The sequence below is a fragment of the Lissotriton helveticus genome, chromosome 12, assembly GCF_964261635.1.
Source record: "Lissotriton helveticus chromosome 12, aLisHel1.1, whole genome shotgun sequence".
NCBI lineage: Eukaryota > Metazoa > Chordata > Amphibia > Caudata > Salamandridae > Lissotriton > Lissotriton helveticus.
The window spans coordinates 795,930,857-795,957,155 of NC_136073.1; the positions used below are offsets into that span (position 1 = coordinate 795,930,857).

The window sequence follows — 26,299 nt, forward strand, 5'->3', positions numbered from 1 at the left end:
CTATAGGTAAGAATTATAAAAACAGGCAATTTGCATTCCATTAGGATTCAGCTACGAAGGCCTTGCCGGTATTCTGTAAAAAGCTTAACCAGAGATGTACGTATTATGAAGGAGGAGCAGAGCCTGGGAGAGCCTTTAGGTTATCAAACCCCAGAATATCCCTATGGAGAGTTCCATCGAGCTTTCACATCTCACCGCTCCGTGACTCCTCGAAGATCACCAGAAGGCATTCATGAAGCAGAAGAGCCAGAGACTGTACTTAAGCCTTTCCTGATCCTTTTATTGAAATGATGAAAATAAACCTTTGGCAAGGAACTGCAATTCCTGGTTGCATTTCCTGTTTTATTTTTAATAAACAATGACATCCAGATACTCGCTAAAGGGCGAGCCAACATATTGCATTCAGACATGCGCTCACCAGTTAATGAAAGCCAGATCATCGTCATCCCTTGGAAGTCGTTGCTGAGCAGCCTGTACCACGTATGCGCAGTTCTCAATGCAGATTCTAGTCTAACAACAGCCACTATTCCAGAGGCGAACTTGGAAGCATCCGAACTGTACAGACCAGCGACAGATCTGACCCAATTAACATATTCAAAGATACAGGTGGCTCTTGTCCATGTATTGTGCCTCATCAGTGGAAGGGGTAGACTAAAGCTACATCCTGGGACCACTTGAGTACTATCCTCTAACCCACCCTCCCTTGGGATGTGAAATCATTCTACAACGTTGTCGGTGATCTTTATGCTGAGCAACCCCAAATCTTTTCTTTCCCAATTCTTATGCCCTAAATTCTAGTCAATTGCTATGAATGGCCTTTAAGGACAACCAATCAAAGTGGCTCAAGTCGCTCTGAAGTGTTTACAGATATGCGTGTGAAATAGCGAGATGAGACTGAACTGATCTAATTCATCGCTTAACTTGGCGGGGAGCCACAAGCTCCAATTGAATAGGACTCCCAGATTCCACGCGGGATGAAAAATTAAAGTGGACTAATAAGTGCAGGCCGATCGGACAGGAAGAGTCTGTGTGTATCTGAGAGGAGGAGGATCTCGGTCATGCTGCCACTGGGACAAGGCCAGATGCCCAGCTTCCAGGAGCTATCTTCTGGTTGTTAATGGAACCTTGACTTAGCTTGAGTGTGAATTGTGTGACACTAGTGTACCTCCTTGTTAGAAAATCATTATCTGCGAACAGGTTGGCCAGTGGTTGCATGCAAATGTCAAAGAAGCAGGGAACAGCAGCAACCTTGAGGCATTTCTCTTTGCACTTTGCCCATCTCAGATACAATTCTCCGAATCTGACAATCCCTACTTTGAGCTCACTAGTTGACATGTGTTCATAGTAAACATTGTCATGTGCAACATAAAAATATTGCAGGTGAATGTTTGCACTTGATTATGATGTTGATGCAACGCATGAGACTTTCCGACAAGTTACCTTTGAGCAAAACAGGGTTTCGTGCAAATTTAGGATGGCGCGTTTTTTCTCCTACAAAACCCGACATTTTATTAACTCTTCTGAGTTCCATGTGAATCATGATTTGTGCGCAAACAGGAGTTTGTGCACAAATTAGCATTCTGTGTTGTGTAGGCAAAACCAACACAGCAAGTAGTTTTCTTCCACCCACCACCCCAATATTTCTCAATTGATACCCAGGGAAAATACCAACAGTGTAAACAAAAAAAACAAAAAAAGGCCAAACATGTAAATTGAGCCAAATCTACTATTTTTATTTTGATCTCACATTCTAGCAGAAGTACTACGAATCAGACGAGACGAATGCATAGTAAAATAGTGTTGTCTGAGGCACTACAATTTGCTGGGTGTGGCATTACTGCATGAATATAGGGGCAACTCATAATAAAGCCTATGGGGTGGTGGGGGTTACCATTGGAAAACTTTGTATTACCCTTGCACTTAAAATGAAATGAGCAATAACTTGGATTGATAGTTATTGCAATTATTTCCACATTCTGTTGAATTAAAAAATACTACTCTAGAGTAAACACTGACCCTCTTTTACTTTTGGCAATTTTTGCCTCTGCCGGGCATTGCTTGCCGCGGTATTTCCATGAAGTAACGCAGCATTCCCAGGATTACTTAAGGTTGTTCTTCTGTATTGTTTTAACTAGTAGAATATTAGGATTATATGGTAATCTGGCTCCCACATATTCCCCTCATTGTTGTGACAATTTAAGTTAGGGCCCTACTTTTTTTCCTCCCCTAATGGTGAGATGTATTTGGTACACAAGACAATTGCAAGTACTTCAGCCAAGGGACACCACAATGTCATAAGTGCTCTTACCTGTAATTCTTTGAACTTTCTTTTTAGTTAAACTTCCTGCAACCCCAGCAGCGTGTGCACCAAGACTATATCCCAACAAGTGAACATTATCAACTGGATAATTAAACTCCCCCTTGGAAAAGCAAAACAAAAAAAACTTGCATTTTAGAATGTACCCGCAAATTTGGGGATATCAATTTTCAGATTAAAACAACATCAATAAATAAGTGGAATTTACAAGAACAAATGTACAGTTTTTTTCATCAGACATGGAGGTTAAGGTTTACTATCTCTTAGAACTGTAAATGGTCTGTGAGTGGGGTGATGATTTTTATGGTACCAACACAGAATAGGCAGATGTTACAGATACATATGTCAGATTTCAGGATCTCACAGGGCTTCAAGTCATGTGGGCCAGTGAAGGCCTTCCATGCCTACCCAAGTGGAGAAGCTATCACCAGCCTTGGGTCAGAGTCCCCGCAGGCCACCAGCCCAGGTCTCCAATCCCCGGCCTCTCGGGTTGTATGCTCAAGGCCGGACTGGCCTTAGCAGGCACTGGGCATTTCCCCAGTGGGCTGGAGGGGTGAGGGCCGGTTTTGTGGCTGTGGGGCCCTTTTGTCGTGAGTACAGTGTTGCAATATCGGCCCTCTGTAACAAAATGGAGATTGGTGTTTCTTACTAGCACACACCCACTCCCAGGACCAGTCGAGCAGCAATCTGCCAGGGCTGGTTGCTGTTCCCAGTACAGCCCTGTGTATGTTGACCTCCTACGGGTCACCAACCAAACAAAATAGTTTGCTCAGTGGTTGCTACTACACCTTAGGGTCTCAGTATTCTGTAACAGGTCAAACTAATTTTCTTTAGGATTTTTTAAGAGCATTTTATAGCACTGCCCTGTATGCAATCGCCTTCACATCTTGCTGTCTTTGAAGACTCATTTTGGTGGATTGAATTAATCGCTCAGTACTCATCTCTGCCATTATCTAACAATTGTAGCAACGGCAAATCACCCTTGCATCCTTCCCCGTCAGCGAACTGAGTATTGTTTAATTGGGACTACATGTTATGTAACAGTACTCAGAAGTGCAATATTCAGCCCTTAAGTCATAGGAAATAATACTACTATCCAATAGCAATTATATCTCAAATCTTATAGGAGTCGCCACAAGGATTCCAAGTTCATCAATGGTTTGCCTAGATTTCTCCTAACCCCATGGAGATCCACTAGGGATTATTAAAGAATGCCACGCCAAAATAGTACTGGACAGTGGTTAAGACACAAATGTGGCGCTACGAATCAAACATAATTCAATGCAATATGACTTCCATCACAAGCTTTCCAAGGCACTTACCTCCATCCAGTCTATAAACTTGGCAACATCCTGTCCCACCAGCTGCGTGTATCCAGCAGATACCGGATAGTGCTGCTGAGCGCGGCTGAGCCAGTCCACCACCACCACGTTAGAGTCAGGCTCCCGCTTGTACAAGGCATCTACCAACTTTGGTACCCAACTCTCGTACATTCCCGTCACCTGAAATTGATAAAAGTTAAATTTTTGCTTAAAGATGCAGGAGCAGTAGCGTCATCACAGGCATACCTTTAACAAATGGTACATCTATATCAACAAAATATACACTGATTTTTATAATTTCATTTTTTAAATATTTTTAAAGAGTACAGGACTTCTTAAACAAATCTTAGATAAACTTCAGGCTGTAATGGAAATGGTACAAAAGTTACTAAAAGTATTAAATACACAAAGACAAAAGGAAGGAGGCATCATCATTAAATAATTAAAATCCTCCAATGCCTAATATACATATTTGACATACACAGAAACTTCAAACATCACACTGAAATAAACAAGTATACGCTACACATCAAAACAAATATAATTTTAAGCCTATGCAATAGTTTACAAAACAGTAAACTGTGGCAATCTATACATTTAAGCTCCCTATTCAAGCAGTGTCAATATCTAATTTTGAAAGGATTTAAGTGTTGTTCTTCTGTGGACATAGTGTTTCGGTTAGGCATGTGTGAAGTTTTTATTACACGTGAGAAATATCGATTATCACCCTACCCAAAGTTTTGTTGAGTTCCCTGCTATGATCCATATTTAAGCCCTGGTAGAATATTTTCCCGCAAATGTGCAATATTTCCAAAACAACTCCCAAAAATGAGTTCCCCCGACTTCTGCTAGAATCATTCAGCTCCCACTGAACCGTTCAGCATATCCAATTGCCGTGTAAATACCAGCTAGACAGCTAGGATATTCCTAAAATCATGGTAAAAGGATACGTCAACTTTCTTCCCGATCTAGCGATACACACGAACACCTCTCTAAAGACCAGCACAATTCCCATGCCTAATGCCTAGCAAGTGGTGACCCTTCATCCCACGAACAATCCTTCAACTGCGCAATACTACAAAACTTGGATCTCAACAATACTTGGAAAATGAAGACCATGGATCGGATTGCCTTTGTTGTTGGAATATAATCCCACATGACAACAGTGAAATCTGAGCTTTCGTCCCAGGATAGGGGATTGTTCTAGTGGCAGGATTAGGGTCAACATCCTAAATTCTGGTGGACCCACACTTCTTATTCAGGATAATCTCTCTGCTGGCATTGTTACAATTCTTCAAACCACTATCACTGGAAACCGACAGAACCCCGGGATCACGAGTATGCCCATGGATTACAGGTCACGGCAGTATCAAGGACAGGAGATCTATTTTCCCTCCATGACACCACTATTAGTGCATCTTACGTAGCATGTACTTTCTACCGGCCTATGCAAACAAGGGCAGGAAACACGTTCCTGCTGAAGGTATGATCTGCATAAATAAACACCGCAGTGATACTTAACTGAGAGGCACCTTAGACTGGGTTTGGCACCACATCTTGACCATGGATTACTCCGCAACTCTATCAAAAGCTAGTCTACTGCGTCAGCCGTTTACTCAACTGAGAAGGATTCAGCATTGGTAACAGCAGTCCAATAAGGCTTCAACAAATAACCATGAGATCCCTCAAACGCCCGAAGGCCTAGCCCTAATGTACACAAAAAATACCTTCCCAATACTACTTCCCCATAGAGCACCAGAAGTCTAAATACAACTTAAAAAACTTTCTAACACACCATTGATCTGCCATCTTTAGGGCGGTGTGACGGGTGCCACCGCACAGGGTGCTGACTTCCTGGGGGTATGTTTGTTTTGAAAGTCCCTGCTGCCACTTTCCTTGCCTCCAATTTTCAGCCAACAATAAAAATATGAAGATAACTCCAGTGATTAATGTTCTGTGTTTTGTCTAGTGGAAGTATTGACTCATCATAAAGTAGCGCAGAGGGTTTATCTGCCTGCTGCAAAGGACGTATACCATGCAGATCCCGAAGTTAATATAATGTAAATAGGCCAGTAGGTTATGGCTTTTGTTGGAGAGATCCTTTTCTGAGTTGCAGTTTATAAGTTAAAATCCTAATATCGAACAGTGAACTTTTAAAGGGCTTTCATTATTCCAATGTTGCAAGAAGGATCATTTGGGTAGATATCAATTCTTAATATTAAAGAGAACACCCAACTGTGGTGCTACATTTCAAATTCTGAGTCTGTGCTTATTTAACATTTACTATACACTGATTTACACACGTACGATTTACTGTCTCCATGTGTGTGTGTGATGTAAATTGCTCTGACACCCTACACTGGTATGAGTGACAGTATGAAACTAACTAAATGCATCGAAGAGAGTGGTTATGGAGACTCGATTACCACTGTTAAAGGGCGGCAGTGAGGGAATCCGTGGCGGAGGTGGTCATTGGGGGGCACTAACAAGCATTACTGCACCGGGTGCCAGCAGTGCCAAAGCCGACCATGATCTTGCAACCAGTGCCTACAAGCTGCCAATTCTGAATGACTCAGAAGACAAAGTCACTCGGCCAACTTAACTTGTTGAAAGCTTTGACAGCTCATAAGGCCACACACTGGGCTGTATCCTTATGAAAAATTCCAGTATCAAGCATTTTAGCATAGGCCAGGTTAACCTTTTTGACAGCCACACAACGCACGTTAAAAATCCAAACCCACAAAAGCTAAGCGACACAAGACTCCCTCAATCAGGGGACTAATGAACGACAGGAGCAAGACAAGGCTAACCATGATGCCCCTTCTTAAAAAAATCTAAATCATATTGTTGAAGCTCTGACTGAACACAGGTGAATTCACACATTTGTCTTCTTACTTCACCGCCTCTTTTCTATCAATTACTCTACGCTGTCTGTAAGCCCTCCTGTATCTTTCTTACTTTATACTGTCTGTACTAGCTATCTCTGCATCACTTCTTTTTCAGTTTTACTTCTCGTTTTTCAGAGTTCCCGGCTTTCTCCTTCTTATGCTCATCACATTCTTCGAATGTGAATACATTTGAATATTTTTCTCCTAATCCAGAGATGGTTTCAATATCTGTGATTATGTTGACTTGTATAACATAAGAGAGATATGTGTCAAACATGCTGATTATTCAGAGCTATACAAATATATAAAATAAATAAATGAGTTTGATTACCATCAGCCTAGCACCAATGAAACAACAGACAAAAAAGCCCAAGTCCTACCGAAAATGGTTGACACAGGATCTAAAAGAGCAAAATCCTGAACTCTGGTGACAAGAAAAGCCCTGGTGAAGACCATCATAACCAAACATCAGTAGAAACCAACTCATCAGTCAACACCAGAAATAGCTTAGGGCAAAACTGAAGATCAAAAGCCTATTCTAAGCATCTGATATTATCCACTATCAACATTTAGCTTGTCAGCTTTCCCCCGCCCAACCTCCGATTTACAGTTGGTGACGACACTTCACGGAAATTGAACCAGCGGGACTTTTTCAACAATTGAACTCCAACACGTCTGGCACCGTCCAACAAACTTCAGATATGGTCCACCCGGTTTCCCATCCTGTTCCTGGACACAGTGAGCTCATGATCCAGAAGGACCTCGGGACGTGGGTTTGAGTTATTTCCCGGCATGCTGCGCGGTCAAGAAAATCACACCTTCTTCAGAAAAACTGGGGCACCAAGAAATAGAAAAATTAGTTATGTGCAATTTGAGGTCCCAGTTCTTCTGGAAGGCACCTGGATCTGAAGCCACAATTAATTTTATTCATTTTTCATAGTTTCCCCAGTTTCTAAGTGTAAGAATGAGGAAGCCGGTGGAAGGATTACCTCCTACAGTTCCTACCATGTCGCACTCTTTCCAAACCAAACCACATTCCCACAAACGCGGTAATTAAATGATTAAAACGAGCAGGCAAGCCAAAAATATGAAGGCTACATAATTAAAACAAGGGGTGGTCTTTTTAACACAGAGCTGAGCTGGAACTACATAACATCAAACGTTTTACTACAAGAAAAGGGGCACAGCATACAGAATACCAGCTAAGAAGATTATCCCACATATTAACAACCGCTCTTCACCCTCCAGAGAGTTTTCTAACAGGGATTATAAAATAGGGGCATTCCATAACTTCTTGAGTCTGCTATAAAAAAATGAAAACCTCATCCTAGATGAGAACAAGGTCTGCTGGGCCCAGGTGAGGATATTGAAGCTGAAATGTGAATGAGCCCAGTGTTCAAAGCAATCATCAGGGTCTGGCGACTTCAACTCAGCTACGCATAGTAAGTCTCCAACACTACTAGAGGGAAAGAGCAAATCCCACTTATATACACAAGTCTGGAACAAAGTAAGAATAGCAGCACTCCAGACAAAATAGGTTTTCGCTACTGGAGGACTCCCCATCGACTAACAAAAAAGGATTATTTTTGGAGTATTTCTTCTGATTTAGTGTCAATAGAAGCCTTCGGGTTCTGCTACTTTTAGGTGCCAGCTCATACACTCATCAATGTGTGACCTTGGTCCTGTAGTTGTTTAAACTGTTATGAACCAAGAATAGCAAAAAGTTAGGGAGACTTTGGAGACTGGTGTAAGGTGATCAGCCCCCCCCCACACCGAGTACAGGTGAGACCGCCACTAGGAGGCGTTTAGTTGTGGAAAATGTCTCCGGTGATGTTTTGCCGCCCTAAGGTACTTGTCTTTACTAGTTTCAGCCGACGGCCGCAGGCAAAAAGGCGGAGCTACAAGGTCTGAGAGGAAGGAATTTGTTTAACTAGGTGCAAAGGTGACACTGGTGTACACAGAGAGAGACTCAGTTGAACAAAGAGTTCATATGTTTGTGGAAGGGGACTCTGTCCTGGAGGTCTTCAAGATATGGGATTCTGAAGGGAAACAAACTTTACAACGCAACTTTTACAACGCACTACCATTACAACAAAACTTTTACAACACAAAATCCATTACATAGCTTGCCATTACATTGCAACCATTACAACGCATGACACTACAATGCATACCATTTCAACCCATGTCATTACAACGCAGTAAATACAACGTATACCATTACAACGCATACCATTACCATCCAACACTTACCCTACTGTTTCACCCCCTGGAGTTAGAATAGTAATTTTTACCCCTACACTATCCAACTCTTACCCTACTGTTGCACCCCCTGGAGTTAGAATAGTAATTTTTACCCCTACACTATCCAATACTTATCATACATGCAATGTAATGTTATGCGTTGTAAAGGTAGTATGTGTTGTAATGGAATGCGTTGTAAAGGTAGTTTAAAAAAATTCATTGTAATGGCATGCGTTGTAATGGAATGCGTCGTAATGGATGTTGCGTTGTAAAAAATGCGTTGTGAAGGTGTGCGTTGTAAAAGTATGCGTTGTAACGTCATACAACCATTCTGAAGGATGTGGTTGTTTCAGGACTGTTTGAGCCTCTGAGTTTGAAATTATATTGCCCAAACCTTGGTGGTGTACTGTCTGGATTGGAATGTCGGAGGCATCATGGGCCAACTTGGGTTATCAGTAATTGACTTATCGATGGATCTTGTTTTGTTACACCCGTTTCTATCGCTATCTCACCCACAGCCCTGCACATGTTTCTCCTTTACGTATGTTGCCGTAGGGGTACTGTTTTTGATTGACATGGGGTTGGAGACCGGTAATTCCATGTATTTTCATTTTGAGGTGATTGGCGACAACAGTTACACGTAGAGTATTGCGGAGTGATGTTGCTGAGTTTTTCTTACAGACATAGGGGTCGTGAACAGGGGCGGCCTTAGGCATGTGCAAGCTGTGCACCTGCACAGGGCCACCAAACCCCAGGGGCCGCCACGCCAATATATATCCTTAATATAATAATCCTCTGAGGATGGATACATATTTGCGTGGCGGCCCCTGGCAGGGATTTGGCGGTCTCCAGCTCTGTTCCACTTCCAAACACCCTGACCCCCCCCCCCACCTCTTCACTGGCCTCCACGCTCCGCCCCGCCCGGACCCCCTCTTCCAGGGCCCCGTACCTACGCTCCCTGCCCAGGGCCGCCATGAGTCTAGAGCCGCCCCTGTCGTGTAACTCTATATGTTTTGTATTTTCCATTGGAAAGATTTAAAGAAAAAGCCCAATTGGAAATATAGGTTTCTAAAATTCTCAAAGCACTCCTCCCCCATGTACAAACGTCTATACTTCCAACTATTGACAATTGCTACTGTCGCGATATGCCTTAAAACAAAACATCTGGAATTAACCCTGAAAGACAGATTGGAAGAGAAGAAGGGTGGCCCTGCAAAGATTACCGAGGGGCCCAAAAAACCCTTCTACCAAACCTGCTGTATGAACAGGCGTCAAGTCAGAAGGGATGGACGCGGGTGTTTTCACATCTATCACTCATCTGCCGGCCCTTCCAAAATTCTGAAACAGGTCTCCTCTGGCACTCCGGCTGAAATAAAGGACTTAACCTGCCAGCTGCCAATGGAAGGTAGCTAAGAGTCCAAGGCGGTGAAAAGTGCACTGAGCATGGCTAAAAGTCATCTGCATCAGAGCCGAGATTTGCAACATGTGCTTCTTAGTAGGCATTTTCATACTGGACATATATTATCCGTATCTAAATAGAAGAACCCCAGGACCAGTGCATGTATGTGCCTACATGTGTTTTCAAAACTCTCCCAGATCCTGAAATCTTCAATTCTAAACAGCCTAATGTTTATTTTTAGGAACTAAGAAAAGAGCTTTCACTGTACTAAAGAGAGAGGGGTTAGACTCCGCCCACACTTGTTTTACCCGGGAACAGGATTTGATTCGTCAGACTGGTGTGTGCTTCCACTGAAAAGGAGTGCTTAAGTTTGCACTTTTTGGCTTTTAGCAGAGCTTATACTCAATACAAGCAGGACTGAGGTTTTTTTATGGAAGCAATTCAAAGAAAGGTTATAGGCCCAGACTTGCCAACTAAAACAAACATTTAAACGTGTAAGGATGGAGCTGGGCCCGGGAGGGGCAGGACCTAATGCCAAGAAGTACCCAAGAGGCACTTTTGCTCCAATCCCCTACAACCCCCAAATAAAACAGATAAAAAAGGATATTGAGGCTGGTGCCGATGCCCTGGGGTGTTTTCACTCCCCTTAATGGAAATCGGGCAATTCAAAGCCTTCAAAACGAGCTAAAACGCCACTGTTAACACTGGTTTTCTGCTCTTACCTGTGACCGTGACTGTGTGAGTTCTCAGTTCTGTATGGATGTGCTCAGATTTCACTCATACAAAACCACTGAAGTTCAGCAGTTAGTTACTTAAGCTAACTATAACTCAGGCCTCTGCAATGCACTGCTTATGACCTCACATATTACATCACTCATGACATGGTCAGTGACATACGTAAAAATCTGTATTTGTAAAGCACAAACTACTCACCCTTAAGGGTCTCAAGGCACTGGGGGGTGTTGTGGAAATTAAGTGAGCTATTGCCCAGAGTCACATGGTGCCGAGCTTAGTTGCTGCCGGAGCTGGGGGTCAGACCATGAACCCTGTGCTCCGAAGTCAGCTGCCCTGGCCGCTGCACCACACCTCTCCAGTGACATCTCTGATAACATCTCAAATGACATTACTGATGACATCATACACAGAACCACTCTCACGCAATGTACTTTTTTTGACCACACCCCCCCTTTTTCTTGACCCCCCCCCCCGACGAATCCCTCCAAAAATGTCCATGTGCAACACAAATTACCGGCACACTCTTTTGGCAAAATTTCAATAAGTTTCGCCAAACTGCGGCAAAGTTATAGGCAAGTCAAAAAATGCTGTTCCTATGGAAACATGGTCCTAACTATAACTACCTACTGGCAGTTGCCAGTAGGTGTAATATATATATAACCTTAAGTATGTTTGTGACTGCACAAGCAGCAACTAAGCACTCAGTGGTAACTAACTCACTTCAGCTGATGGGAACAACTTGCAAAGTGAAAGCGGTGAAGACGGATCACTTTCACTTTGTAAACAGCTGCTTCCATCATCAGCTTTCCCCTCTATTAACTGTGTCCTTCTCGCACTAGGACAGCTGTGGAATGAGTTATATGTTCTGTGACCCCGTCACCCTGGGGGCAGTGCGGTTACCTTATAGGCGCACTGAGAAAATGTGTTCTGGGATACATTTCTGCTGTTTCTTGCAGGGCTGCGGCCAGGGCCAGACTGGGAACCGAAAAAAGCCCTGGCAAATTTTCTCAGACCTGTCCCCATATGGTGCATAGAGAGTGAGCGAGCCGGACCACTACAAAGGGGGTTTTGGGGGGTTTCTCCCGGACAAAATCTGGGGGGAAAATGGTGTATTCTACAACACGTGTCATTATATACTCAATTGTACTAGCTTTTAAAGCATAGTAAATGATGACCCTACAGTGCACCATGATAAGGCAATTTTTGGGGGTTCTTCAACTATTCCCTCATTATCACACCCCAACGGTGCCTCTCATCTCTCCATAGCCCCTCTCTCTATGTGTGTAATTTTTTTATAGCACCTCTCATACCAGTGTAGGGTGTTGAAGCACTTTATATCACACACACATATAATGACAATGAATCATACATGTATAAAGCAGTGTATAGAAAATGGTACATAAGACAAAGGGGACTACAAGGAGTAGTATTCACGTCATCCAAACTCATAGGCACTTTTTAAGAGTGCTTGTTCTGGAGATGAAAAAACTCAGGATTCAGAACATAACACAGTGGTTAGGCTTGGGTTTAGTAACAAAAGAATCTCTGTGACAAAAGCAGTAACCCACTGAGCTATGCACATAAAATACTGTTCTTTGATATGCATGGTACACATTCTTTGCAGCAGACATATTAACCCTCTGCGCTACCTTAGATGAGTCAAAACTGCCACTAGACAAAACTTCCATCTCTCTCTAGCAGGTTCACTGTTCACCAAACTTGACACTTTAATTGCTGCCAAAAACTGCTCAATATTCAAGGAACTTTGCAGTGCTTTTAAAACTGCTGCACTGCTACAAAACCGGCCCCTCTAACAAAACTGGCCTCTCACCCTTACAGCCTACCGGGAAATGACCAATGCCCAGTACGGTCAGTCCCGCCTTGGGGCCCAGCTTCAGTTGCGGAGGCACACAGGCAGTGGTAGGCTGCTCATTTTGGGAAATGACGCTAATACAGCACCGTGTGTAATTTTCGTGCTATTCTTGGCAAAAAACTGACACACGTGCTTGGGAACAATGCAAACTTCCACACTCGAACGGCTGCACTATGGGGCCTTTCTGGGGCTGAGGGGGCATTTTTTGTGCCTTTTTTTTACTTCAGAAAAAAATCACGTAACCCTAAATCACCTCACCGGATCCTGACTTTGCGTAGTTACGCGTAATTCCGGTTAGGCCTGACCTTTCGCGCACTATGTGGCATATTACCAACAACTAGCGATATTTATTTATTTTTTATCGCCAAGCATCGCCGGATATTATCGCAGAGATAACGTGCTATTAGCAACGTTTATCTCTAAAGCGATAAAATATCCGGCGATAGCGGTGAAATGCGTGAATATCGCTGAGAATACAGCGATATTCACGCATTAACGCCAAAAGGGTCTTAGCCATAATATCCACCTCCCATTGGATATAATGGCTAAGAACTGGTCTGAGCAGGCGTTAGCTTTTGGAGATATTCGTGCTTAGCGCGAATATTTCCATCACTACGCCTGCGTTCATAATAGGCGATAGCGATGTTAGCGACTGTTTTTAGTTGCTAACAGGTTGGGTACGCCCACTTTGCATGTCATTAGCGATAAATATAGCTGACATGCAAAGCGGGCCCCAAACCGCTCGCTATCGCCTCTAAGCTGTCGCTAACATCAGTTAGCGACAGCTTGCTAATAGGGCGATATAATTATTGCCGAAAGCGGCGATAATCTAATATCGCCAGGCTTGGTAATATGCCCCTATGTTCGCTTTCATATAAACTGTTCATGCTTTCTTATTAGCATTGCTCAGTATTACGCGCAATGACAAACCCAACAGGTGCCCCTTTTGAAAAGTGTGACTGAGGCCTTCTCTGTTCCGACTTCATTTTACTAGTCACTTTGTAAACAAACCGTGGCCTTTCAAAGGCAGCTGAGCACTGCTGAGGTTCGAAGTGTGCAAGGCTGTGACGGGGACATCCGGGGACTCGAGAAGCATTATTGCGCGAGGCTTCTCAGGCCCCTGAGTAGACTCCGCCCACAGTCCAAATCTGTCTCATGAATATTCATGAGTCGGCCTGTACTTGCACAGCGCCGCTCTATAAATAATATCGCTGCAGAGGTCTGCCTGACTGAGGTGGTGACGTCGCAGCGGGTACACACAGGCCTACATCTGGCCGCCTGTGGCCACCTGGGTTAAATTATTGGCAACTACAAAGGGTTTTGTGAATTTCACAATTTCATGCATTTGCTGTTCGGTTTTAAAGGTCAGAGCTTCGAAAGAAATCAGTTCCGCCAGCTTCACAATGAATACCTGATGTGAGTCATCAACATACAGATGCATGCACGCACGACAAGATGTATCCTGCCGTGAGCTTTGATGCATTCTGGGAAATGTAGTCTTGGTTTGCGTCCAAGAAACCAAGTGGAGCAGCATACATATGAGGAAGCTTAGTACCTGAAAAGCACTGTCTGAAAACAAGACCTGCACTGCCAACATGCAGCCAGCTGGCAGACACATATTCCGTGGTGCACCACCCCGAAGCTTTTTTTTCTAAAGGATATCAGCAGTTGTTGCAATTTATTTCTAAAGGTTTTCCACAGAGCTGCTATGGTGACTGGAGTTATTTGGGTGCAAGGTACGATTGTGTGGTGCTGGTAAAACAGTTTTCTTTTGTTTAGACATTTTTGAGGTTCTAAAATAATTTTTCTAAAACTGTAAAAAATAAAACTGGTTGTAGTCTTCCCTCTATTTCTAAGTCAAGGGCACCCACTGTTGCTCCAGACTGATGCCATATTTGAACGAGATGCATTTATAAACAATACAATCTAAACATTACTCATTTACATAATCGTATATTTATGTGAACATGGGTCATAGATTTGGCTCTCTTGGACATACGTTGGACACCTGCCTGATCTATGCTGTTGGGGGCTATGACTTATCGCTTGAGGAAATGGATTGCTATTTGATAACCACTTAACATCTTTGTGCCTACAAGAGCTTTGTTATTGATGAGGGTATCAGTGAAAAAGAACGGCTCATGCACCCTGTTGTGAAAAGTTAGAATGTGGAAAATCACAAGAAACAAACAGACAGGGTCTTAATGAGCCTTTTCAGAGAAAATTTATCTTTGGATGATATCTAAAAAGATTCGAAACATGGCCACCTCCACAGAGGCGGGAGTAGACTTTCTCTGTTCTGTCTGTAATCGTCATACCAAAGGGCGGTCTGGTGCAAGATCCATGCCAGGTTTTCAAGGCAGCTATCTCCTATGTTAATGATGAATTAAGATTCACAGTGATTGGATGAGTCGAAACTGGAGGGAACAAAAAAGAGTGACATCACAATGAGCATGTGACCTCCCCCACAACCTAGATATCCCTGTAGTAACTTGTTTGCCACATCCTGCTTGAAACCCAAAATGTCAGAAATATCTGGAGGCTAGCTTTCAACAAGCTCTATTCTATCCTTTACAACGAGGTAATGACACCGCAGTGCCATTACAACGCGGGTTTCACAACGCAAGTCGTTACCACGGTTTGCGCTGGAGGGCGCTCTAGGCTAAGGAATAGTAGATTTACTATTCCAGCACCTTCCCTACTGTACGTAGGCTGGTGTTGGAATAGTAAATCTTACTATTCCTAAGTCCAGCACCCTACAGCGCAAGTCGTGGTAACGACTTGCGTTGCAAAACATGCGTTGTGATGGTCTGCGGTGTTTTATACCGCGTTGTACCGTCATACATCCCTCAATTCATATTGCGGGGGATGAAGTAAGCTTTTGTGTCTGCTCTTGGGAACTTTCTGTCCTTCCTCAGGGTTACCTTGGTACACTTGTGCTATAATTTGAGAGGTGTGCCACTTCTGGCAAGCTCTCTTTATAATGATCACATGCAAATTTATATTCTGTGTAAATTGAAATTCGTTTTGTTTCAAAAACTTTTATTTCCGTCACTGGGACCATAAAATTCTAATAGAAACCGGGCACGCCATGGACAATGCTGGACACCCATCCAGGAATACAACTACAAATCTGGTGTCAGCCTGAGATGCTAATCCTGGTATTAAAAACAGAATTTATATTCATGAATTAGTATTTGAAAAAGTTGCACTCAAACTGGTGCTTTGGGATGTTTTGTGCTTATAAAATTGAAACAAGCCTTAGAAACGCTGTAACAAAAATGTATTCAAGTATTTACCTATATTCTTTTTTTTTTAAATGTGTATAGTTTTTTGAAACTTTACTGGACAAAAAACCCCTAACTATTTGACTAAGTATTTTCCAGGTAAGTACTCTGCTTCAGGGGAGTGTTTAATTGTTCTGTACCCAGTACTGTACTAAAATGTTTGGTACACCCTGGTAGGTGCTGAATGTAAACCAAGGAGGCTCAAAGTTTTTTTTCCTCCTAGGTACTTTTTAAATTTTTTTTTTATAATTCTTTTTATTTAAACAAAGCATCAATAAAAATATACGATGCAGAGCATCCATGTCACAAAAAGCGAGTTACTTGCCTCCTGGGTACTTTTTAAAGACTACAAAAGCAGAATGTTGGTAGGACTTTTACTATCTTTTGGCTTAAGAACGGTTCATTATATATTTACGTTTGCTAAAGTGTATTTTCCCTCTTTGCTGCCATTGGTCACCGGTAGCACATTCGATCGATGACAAGCGGGCAAGTTGCTTTGACAACTGACTTTGTGATGTATGTGCTTTAAGGTGCTTAGAAAAAAATAAAATAAGTGGAAAGGTCATGTTTTTTTTGCCCGTCAACGGTCCTCGGCTCACACCTTTGCCTAACATACTGGGGCAGAGTTCCACCTCTTTGTTTTACTGATTTGGTTATCTGTAGATCTAAGAAAGGTAAGGACAAACACAGTGTAAACATTTAAAATCTACAAAAATATTTCAAAAGGTTCTCCTCTGCGTTATGAGGGCATGAGTCTGAACAGAATGTTCTCAAAATAGTTTCCCAAGATTTAGACTGGCCTGGCGGGAAACTGCATTCGGTTGAAGCTTGTTCCATTGCCAAGTTTGACACTGAAAAACGTCATCACCATGAAGATCTTAGGTGCTAAAGGTGAGTCGCATTGTGCAGGAAACAAATATGTAATATACCACACCAAGAATGCTAAGATATGTGCATTGGTAAATTTGGAGATGCTTAATAGTTTCTAGTCTGCAAAATCAGGTTCTTCTTTAGTCCTCACAATTGTATTAGTCACTTTACCAAATCTAGGACAAATATCCAAAAATGCTCATCCAGTTAGTAAAATAAAAACACAAGTGAAAGGAGCTGTCACAAAAGACACAGTGGTGGCTCCTCCGTTAAGGCAGAGGTGCGTCGCCCCACCGCTTTTCACAGTGTAAACAAAGCAAAAATAAAATGAGAATAACTCGATGTTATTAGCATTTTCTTATTTCCTGCTGCAGCAGCTTTGCGGAGCAGGGCGGGGCTACTCGGCTCACAGAGCAGGGAGAGGAGTGTTGGGCACTCTGTAAGTGCGCATGAATGTTTAGCCGGCCGTCTTGGGCCGGCCACACAGTCATGCTCACTTTGCATGTTCTTCACCAAGGTTTTACTACAGCCTGAGCAGAAGACATGCCCAGGCTCCCAGTCCCAGTCTTAGCACCGAACCACAGCGCTCAGACCAAATCACAACGCTGCATTGCAGCGTTGTGATTGGCTTAGGGGAGCATGGGTGCTTCCTGTTCCGGCTGGACGCGGAGAGTCGACTTAGAAGAGTCGCAGCAAGGAGGTACGTTTCTTTTTCTCCCCCCCCCCGCCCTCTGCCCCACCACCCTCAATCTGTGCCGGCTGCCACTGAAGACACTTTCCCAGGATTCATAGAAGTCTTTGTGAATGGCGCTCCCATCGGTATCACAAAGATCCAACTGAATATCATCTGAACTTCCTGAAAATACAATTTTGTGCCTTTTACCTCTAAACTGCATGCACTTTGTGAAACTTTCAAAACCAACGCAACATTTTAGGTAAAACTTCCTCTCTTTCTATAAGGAGAATGCTCGCCATATACCCACGGGCGGCTAATCCGCTAAGGTGGAGGAGCGCCGCCCCAAACGAAAAATAAAATGATACTAACAGCATGTTATTATCATTTTATTTTTCAGTACTCCTCTGTAGGGGCGGGGTGGACTGCCCACAGAGCAGGGGGGAGGATGGTGGCCTCCCTAATTCGCATGACGGTTTTGCCGGCCGCCTTGGGCCGGTCAAGTCTTCATGCACACTTGGCTTGTTCTCTACCGGGCTGTGTTGCACTGCCTGGGTGGAGAACATGCCAAGGCTCCCAGTCCATGTCTGCGCGCTGAACCACGGGGCTCAGACCAATTACGACGCTGTTGTTATGCAGCGTCGTGATTGGCTAGGGGAGTCTGGGAGCCTGGGTACTTCCTGTTCCAGCTTCCTGGCGTTGACGGAAGAAGAAGAGGATAAAGGAGAAGCGGTGGCTGCCAATGCCTGATAAGGCTAGAGTTGGTAAAATTGCCCAAAAAGTATGAGTTTCGTTATGATTTTTGTTAGGTATGGACAGACTGGTTCAAGCATCCATTTCTAGGGCTCTTTAGAGTTTAGACATTTGGAAGTATTGTAACAATAATACAAAGGGATAATCACTCATTACCTGACTGGGTCTCTTTTTAATTCAGTGTAAGTCAACTCTTTTTTTTGTGATATCCTGAAAATCGGGCCCGGATTTTGCCCACCTGGACCGGCACAGGACACATAGCCATGTTTCATGTGTTTTGCACTGATTGTGCCGGGCCTATAATACTGTGCACTTTCCTCAGGTCGGAGGTCCTCAAAGATGGTTTCTCATTTATGCTTGTCTCAATACACTTATTTCTTTGCATTTATTATTATGGTTTATATTTATCATCAGTATTGACAGTGTGGTTCAATTTCTATACTATAGTGTACCTTTAATAGTGTTCCCATTTACATATAGAGAGTGCATGTGTAAAATGCTGGAAAAATTCGCAGGAGCTTTTTCTCACATTAGATCAGTAACGACAATGTTTTTTACAAAGTATTGCGAGGCAGATTTACAAGCCCCTTGCGCCTCTTTTACGCAGCCGTTGGCAGCGGCGGCGCAAAAGATGCACCATGCTGCGGGGTGTTTACAACGTGACGCATCTGGGAGATGCGTCACGTTGTAAAGCCCTGTGCCAGAAGGAAGCGTTCCTGCACAGGGGGGATGGGGGGGGCTTCCAGCGCAGGAACGTCTCCTAAAAGTGGCTGAGTGAAATCTATAAGATTTCACTCAGTCACTTTTGAGCCCATGCTGCGTCAAAACCCTGCGCCTGCTTGAAGCAGGCGTAAGGATTGACGCAGCATTGCAAAGATAGGGCCCCCCAGAGCATTGCTGGAGTTGCGTCACGCTTGCGACACAACTCCAGCAATGCGCATCTGTGCCGTATTTGCCCCATGGTGCACCGCATTGTAAATGCGGCGCATCTATGGTGGCGGAGGCGTGGTGCACAATAACTGGCGCATCCCTGTTGATATACAGGGATAATCTGCCCCCATGCTTAGATTATAGTAGTTTCGCCAGAAGTAAAACACGGGCAAAGAACAGCCGGGACTACACTTCTTCACGCAGTGTTGCAGTCTCCTCGGCCATGGGAACACATACCTGCCACCACTTTTACAAAAGCATTTTATTTATGTGACAAACTTTGACACAGAAGGCAATGCTAAACTGACATAGAAGTACAAAATCTTCCCAGGCCCTGTGCTTGTACCACAAAGAGCAGCGCCTGCTTGCCTGCACTGCCATTTGCATGTATTAAAATATATTTTTACTTCAATGGGCACAGGTTTGGCCATAAATGAAAAACAGCCAATGATAAAGCCAGTAGGTCTTGCTTCAATGTGCTAACACGTTTAATCACAGACATTTACAAATGCTGTGTACATGCGTTACATGCACAAATGTTAATTTTGCACATTAAACCACAATGTTAGGCTTTACCAATGATGGTAAAAAAAAGTAGCAAAAAGGATTGAGTTCTATATAAAATGGTTGTATAATATATTCGAGAAAGAAATGAATGTGACAAACAGTGTAATGATTGTGTGAACTTTCGAGAGGTAAATTAGTCCATCGTACATTCCCATTTGGGGCGGTTTCTAGAGGTTGAATCGGTGTTTTGGTCTCGAGCTCCACGCAGAAACCATACAACGTAGCGTGCTTGTCGAAGCACGCAATTAATCTTGGGTAAAAAAAAGTCCTGAGTCAAGAAGGAACGTTTGCCTACTGCACGTGCCCCCCACATATCCCGCCCAATCAAGCAGCAAGGAAGCTGAGGTCGAAGATTTTTATTTGTTCCTGGACCAGCCACCAATGTCCTGCCAGCACAGCTGCTTCCCCCTACAGACTCCTCGACATTCCCTATGACCTCACACACTTCTGCGCCCTGACAAAGCACAACACACAATCACACGTGACACTTTACCAACTGCCAACACACCAGAGTAACACTCCAATAATGTTGTGTCTGGATATCTGTAACATTTTCCAGCAAGACATCTGAGCATCAGTCTATTCCTGGGCATGCAATGCGTCCAGGAGAAGCAGGTGGAAAAAGTGCCCTCACTAAAACATACGTCATGGGGCTGCAGCTCAGCAGACCACCACGAATTCCCTGGCACAGCAGGGACTGAGCCGGTGCTAACGTCAACGAAGCAGCACCGCCAAGTTTCCCAAGTCCACACGTGTCCAGATTCTTTATTTGAATTCTCGAACTTGTGGTCTTGTTTATGGCATTATAACACAGGACTACAAGTCCCAGGATTCAAAGAAAAAAACGGGAATGGTGCAGCACATCATGCATGGACCTAGGAAAGTTGGCAAGCTATGTTGATGTGACCATTCTTTAAAGTTTTTGTTACATTTTTAGGGCCCTTTGCTGGCACTAATGGACTATTTTCGGCTCTGAGGCTATATGCTTCCAGGAGATGTGTGTGTGTGTGCTGGGGTAATCTGCAGAGTTTCTTCCAGTGCTTAATTTGAGCCGGCGGTGTCTGGTGCTCAGCACAGGCACTTAACCTCTTCGGTGCTCATGACGGCCGGGCAATGGGTGATGTTCGTAAGTGTATTTGTACTGTCACCGGCAGAGCTAGCCGGGCAATGGGTGGTGTAAGCTGCAGAGGCCTCCTGACGACAGCCCTGGCACTTATTTCTTTACAAATTAAGCTCTGGTTTCACCATATGTATGCGGGAACTTCTGAAATTAGATGTTCAGACAATGCAGACATTTCGGCACTGAAGTTGTAACAGAGTGCAAACAATGTGCTAAAATATGTATAACATAATGTACATGGCTTGTTCTATTTCTACTGGAACCATAACTGACATAGGTGCAATGCAGTAAAAATATTTTTGCATGTATGTGATATTCATATGGTTGCCAGGAGACTTAATGTCACTTAATGTCACCAAGGACACCGTGCCCCCATTTGGGGGTTTTTGTTTGGCAGTCTGATGCATTATGGTTCTTGAAGTCCTTGTTCATTTGAGATGATTCATTATTACTAAAACACATGAAAACAATGATCTATAAAAGAAATGCCCAGGAGAGGAGTTTAGACAAGGACTCTTCAGGTAACCTAAATTCTAACCGTTAGAGTGGTTTTCAGATCAATTCATAAAAAAGAAGTAAATCCGCACCTGTAAAAGCATCTACGAACAGAAGCAGATTTGAACCTTTGTGAAATCTACGAACAACTGCAGTGGTACGCAGGCCCGGCTCCAGGAATTTTTATTTGGGTGGGCCAAGGGTGCATTTGGGTGGGCCACTGCGGGCTCGATTTGTCGCATATATGTCTGGGCAGGCCTGCTTCAGGGCCCTCCTTTATCACTTCTTAGTCTGACAAGGCCCTGTAAAACACACTCTTTTCTAAATCTCTTTCTACATATTATCACTCTCAAAAAGTGTTTTTTCCATGCAATGTTCCTTTGATGGGAAGAGGAGGTTTCTGAGGTGGGAGTGTCAGGCAAGCGACACTTCTTGGGCTCCCTCTGTGCGAGTCTTCAGGGAGAATCCCTCTTCATCACTACTTCCACCTGACCCCAGACTCTGCAACGCACTCCCTTACAGGCTTGATTATCCACTACTCCTCTCCAGTGCACCTTATCTCACAGCTGACCTTGAACCCCAGCCCCATATCAGACACTATCGGGCTCCACTTTCATTTTTCTCGGTAAAAACATTAGTAAAGTCACCTTCAAGCTTAGAACATTGAATATAGCAGTAAATATAATTAGCACGCACTTTAAAGTATGTTCCACAGTAGTCCTTATGACCCGACTGCTAATTAAATAAACCTAAAAAACAGAAAGGCCATGACAGGGCCGGCTTTAGCACTGATGCGCAAGTCTTTTTTAGCGCCACACCAATGACCTCTTTCTAACATAAATACCTTTACTACCAACTTGCAACAGTCCCCCTCATCCCTCCATTACCCCCCCCTATTGAACTCCTCCTCGGATTTCCACACTGCCACACGCCACAAGTGCACTCATGACCCCATAGTCCCCCCCTCATGAACTCCTCCTCGGATACCCTCACTGCCACCCTCCAACAGTGCCCCTCATCTCTCTGTAGCCCCTCCCCTTCATGATGTCCTCCTCAGAATTCCTCACTGCCACCCTCCACTGGTGCCCCTCATCTCTCTGTAGCCCCCCTCATGACCTCCTCCTCAGACTCCCTCATTACCACCCTCCACCAGTGCCCCTCATCTCTCCCTAGCTCCCCCTCCACCCCATGACCTCTTCCTCAGATTCCCTCACTGCCACCCTCCACCAGTGCCCCTCATCTCTCCGTAGCCCCCCCATTGACCTCCTTCTCAAACTCCCTCACTACCACCCTCCTCCAGCGCTACTCATTTCTCCGTAGCCCCTCCGTCAAATGAATTTCATTTGTTGTATAGCGCTACTCATATCAGTGTAGGGTGTCACAGTACTTTACATCACGCACACATTATAGAGACAATCAATCATGCAGGTATGTAAATCAGTCTGCAGGGAATGTCATATAAGCCATTGAGGATTACAAGGTGTAGGAATCACATGTCATCCATACTGGTGGGCAGGATATTTTGAGAGGGTTTGGTCTAGAGAAACACAACCTTAGGATTTAACCCCTTCGCCACGGGGTAATTCCCACGCTGTGCTGGGGGGAGTGGGGGGCCCGCACAGCGCCCCGGTGCTCGTGATGAGCTCAGCTCGTCACGCAGCACGGTGGCGCTGTGCTCATGACGAGCTGAGCTCGTCACGACCACACCCGTTTCCTCAGAACGCTCAGCACAGCAGGGGAATTATCCCCGCGTGTAAGCGCCACGGCAGTTATGACGAGCTCAGCTCGTCATGAGCACAGCGCAACCGTACCTCATGACGAGCTGAGCTCGTCATGAGCACGCCTGAGGTTAAAGAGTATTCCAAGGGGGTCAGCTTTACTGATAAAAATGTATATCTGCCCCAAGATACTCATTTAATGAAAGACTGAGGCAGTTCTAACTATATCCCAAAACAAAAGAAAGCGAAGTCCTAACTATACCATTCATGTTTGTATGCAGCTCTTTGGTGACAGTTCATTGGTCACTGTCCTATGTTAGGATTGTAACTTCCGACCCGCAAGTAACACAAGGATCTCTGTGAAAAAGGCAGTAACCCACTGAGCTTCCACATAAAATACAGTTCATCTGTACTAACAGACAAACGATTGCTCTCCAGCAAGATCATTAATCACCAGGGTTATCTGGGCATTTTGTATTGTCTTATTGTTGTCCTGCATCAAGCATGATAATGATAAAAACTGTTCAAATGAAGCACACATGAAGTATGTGTCCTGCTGGGCCAGTGCAGATTTTAAAAAGAAAAACAAATAGTAACACATTCTCTTATCTACTCCTTAAAACAAACTTTGTGTCACAGCCTGATCAGATAAGCAGCTGCAGGGGTCAGGAAAGGTGAATAGGAATGAACCAACTTATTTTCTCCTGCACTGCATAGAAAATGAAATATCCACACAGCAGAACAGTAGGCAAAGGTGACCGTTGTCAAGGAAAGGATTTGTCGCCTTTCGCCATGTGGAGATAAAAACTAAACAAAGCCTCAGTACTCGAGTGTGACAATAATCTAAAAAACTGTCTATGTGTGTGTGTGTGTGTGTATGTGTGTGTGGGCCCGGGAAGCTGTCTCAGCCCGGGCGCACACACACACAGACAGCCCTTTGAGCCCAATGCCGTTGCACGCCTGCCTTCAAGCCCTCACTGCAAGGGCCAAGGCTCCTGTTTGGATGGGTCAGGCTCATGTTTGGGTGGGCCTGGCCTACCCGGCCCACCCGCTAGAACCGGGCCTGGTAGTACGCCTGGAAAGATGCAGCAGTCCTGTCCATCTCAGGGGACATTTTTATGATTTGCTGTTTCGCCCATCAAGAAGAATTGCGCTTTGGGAAATGGCAGCCCACTGTGCAAATGCACATATCTTTTTTTGTCTACTCCGGGAATACATTTCCCTGTGGAAAGCCCATTGACCTCACGCCATCAAGACGTTTGGGAGTGTTCCGTAGGCCTGGAAGTAAATTTACTCTAGCCGTTTTCTGGGGGACACCTCCATCATTTCCAGGGTGAGAAGGGCTCATAGACAATTTTGTGAATGTCCACAAGGGCATCAATTTATAGGGGTTCATAACTCTCATGGCAAAACACATCTGGATCGGACATACTGTGTATTTATAAGAGCGCTCTTACCCAAAGGGTATCGTGGTGCTGAATAACAGATGTTTGTTGCTACCCAACTCAACAGTACTCATTTTATCGACCTCAGAAGGATGAAAGGCCGAGTGGCCCTGCAGGGATTTGAACCTGTGACCATGAGGTCAAACACAGGTCCCTACTGCTGGCGCATTAGTTCACTAAGCCTACATACTCCATCTCTTGCGTGAGGTTGATTATAGTGCATATGCACACAGTTGTGATGGAAAATTCCACAGCAGGAAATGAATTTATGACTGCTAGAAATTCTTCAGTGGACACCTAACAGGTGAGCAATTTTCAGCCACAACCCTATATTTACATCTAAAAAAGGCCTTGTGCATTGAAACATTTATGTTTATAGAACAATAAAGCATTGCTACCACTACACGCCAACTGTGCTAGACAGAAGGGGTCCTTACCGTCCATCCGTGGATCACCACAAAGGTCTTACTCGTGTGGTTGAAGTTACAGCGTGAGACAGAATCTCCTTCGCCTGGGACCAGGAAGCAGAGATCTTCCTCGGGTTCTTCAATTGTCCTCAGTGAAAATTTGCTTTCGATGTCATTGAAGTCAACTGTGTCCTGGGTGGGGTTGACTGCAAGAGACACATGCAAAGACAACATTAATCTTCACAAACTAGAGGAAATCACCTGTGGCTTCTCAATAAATATAAAGATCCAGGTTTTAGTCAGTTTTTAAATTCTTAAACTGTTGCACATATAGTAAACGAGCACTTGGAGATAAAGGTGGTGCGTTACTACTCCATTCGCAATCCATGAATGTACAATTTGCACACTATCTGGTTGGCGAATGGGACTACAATTTGCGATGTAACATATGTACTAATAGGTCATATCATAAACTGAACATTTTTAGTGGGTCACAAAATTATCTACCTAATGAATATTAATTGGGCCTGTTGCCAAAAATCCTCCCAATATGTCGAATTCAATACATCCACTTTCCAGCCAGGAATAACTCTTCTAACAGCCAAGTATAACATTAAGATTAAGCTAAACTTTAGGACTGCCATATTAGGAAGCAATGGTTGCTTCGAGCTCTCTCCCTCCCAGGCCACTTCCTCTCATTAGCTGATCATTTGAAAGATCAGCCAATTGAGGAGCAGGCGCGGACTTGAACGATTGGCTCACCTCCCATCAGGGCTCTGGGTGAGCCAATTGCTTGTCCTGGCAAAAACGACCACATTTGGTAATGCCTGCCGGCTTACGCGACTGCCTCACAGACATGCAGGTCAGGAAAGGATACGACCATTTTGAAATCACCCATCCGGACATGCCCAGTTTGGGTCTCTGTAAAATGCTGCACAACCCTACAAGTGTCTGTCAAAGTCAAGAGTGGGACAGCAGCAGACCAGTCTGCCAGCCACCCCCTGCTTTGTGTGGGAGTGGTGGGCAATATTCTGGTGAACATTTTTCTTTCACACTTTATCACAGTTCATAAAGTCATGTCCCAACAATTTCTAGTCCTATTACCCTCAGAGATGGCAGCTGTAGGGCACACTTCCTGGCAGGTACCTGCAGTAATGCATCTGTATATGCTACTTAGGGGAATCCATATCTGCCACATTTTCCGTCCTTTGGCGGGTAAATCTACACATGTACCAAGGTGAGAAGTAAACTGCTTC

General features: G+C 44.1%; 1 protein-coding gene across 1 annotated transcript in view; it reads right to left on the reverse strand.

Annotated features, from left to right (window-relative positions):
* LOC144799048 (lipoprotein lipase-like) overlaps nt 1-26,299 on the reverse strand; it is a 74,604-nt gene that overhangs the window by 34,861 nt on the left and 13,444 nt on the right. Inside the window, exons 2-4 of the mRNA XM_078670210.1 lie at nt 25,074-25,249; nt 3,640-3,819; nt 2,309-2,420 (exon numbers count right to left, since the gene is read on the reverse strand). Coding sequence (XP_078526336.1) covers nt 2,309-2,420; nt 3,640-3,819; nt 25,074-25,249 — 468 coding nt within the window. The remainder of the gene's footprint in view (nt 1-2,308; nt 2,421-3,639; nt 3,820-25,073; nt 25,250-26,299) is intronic.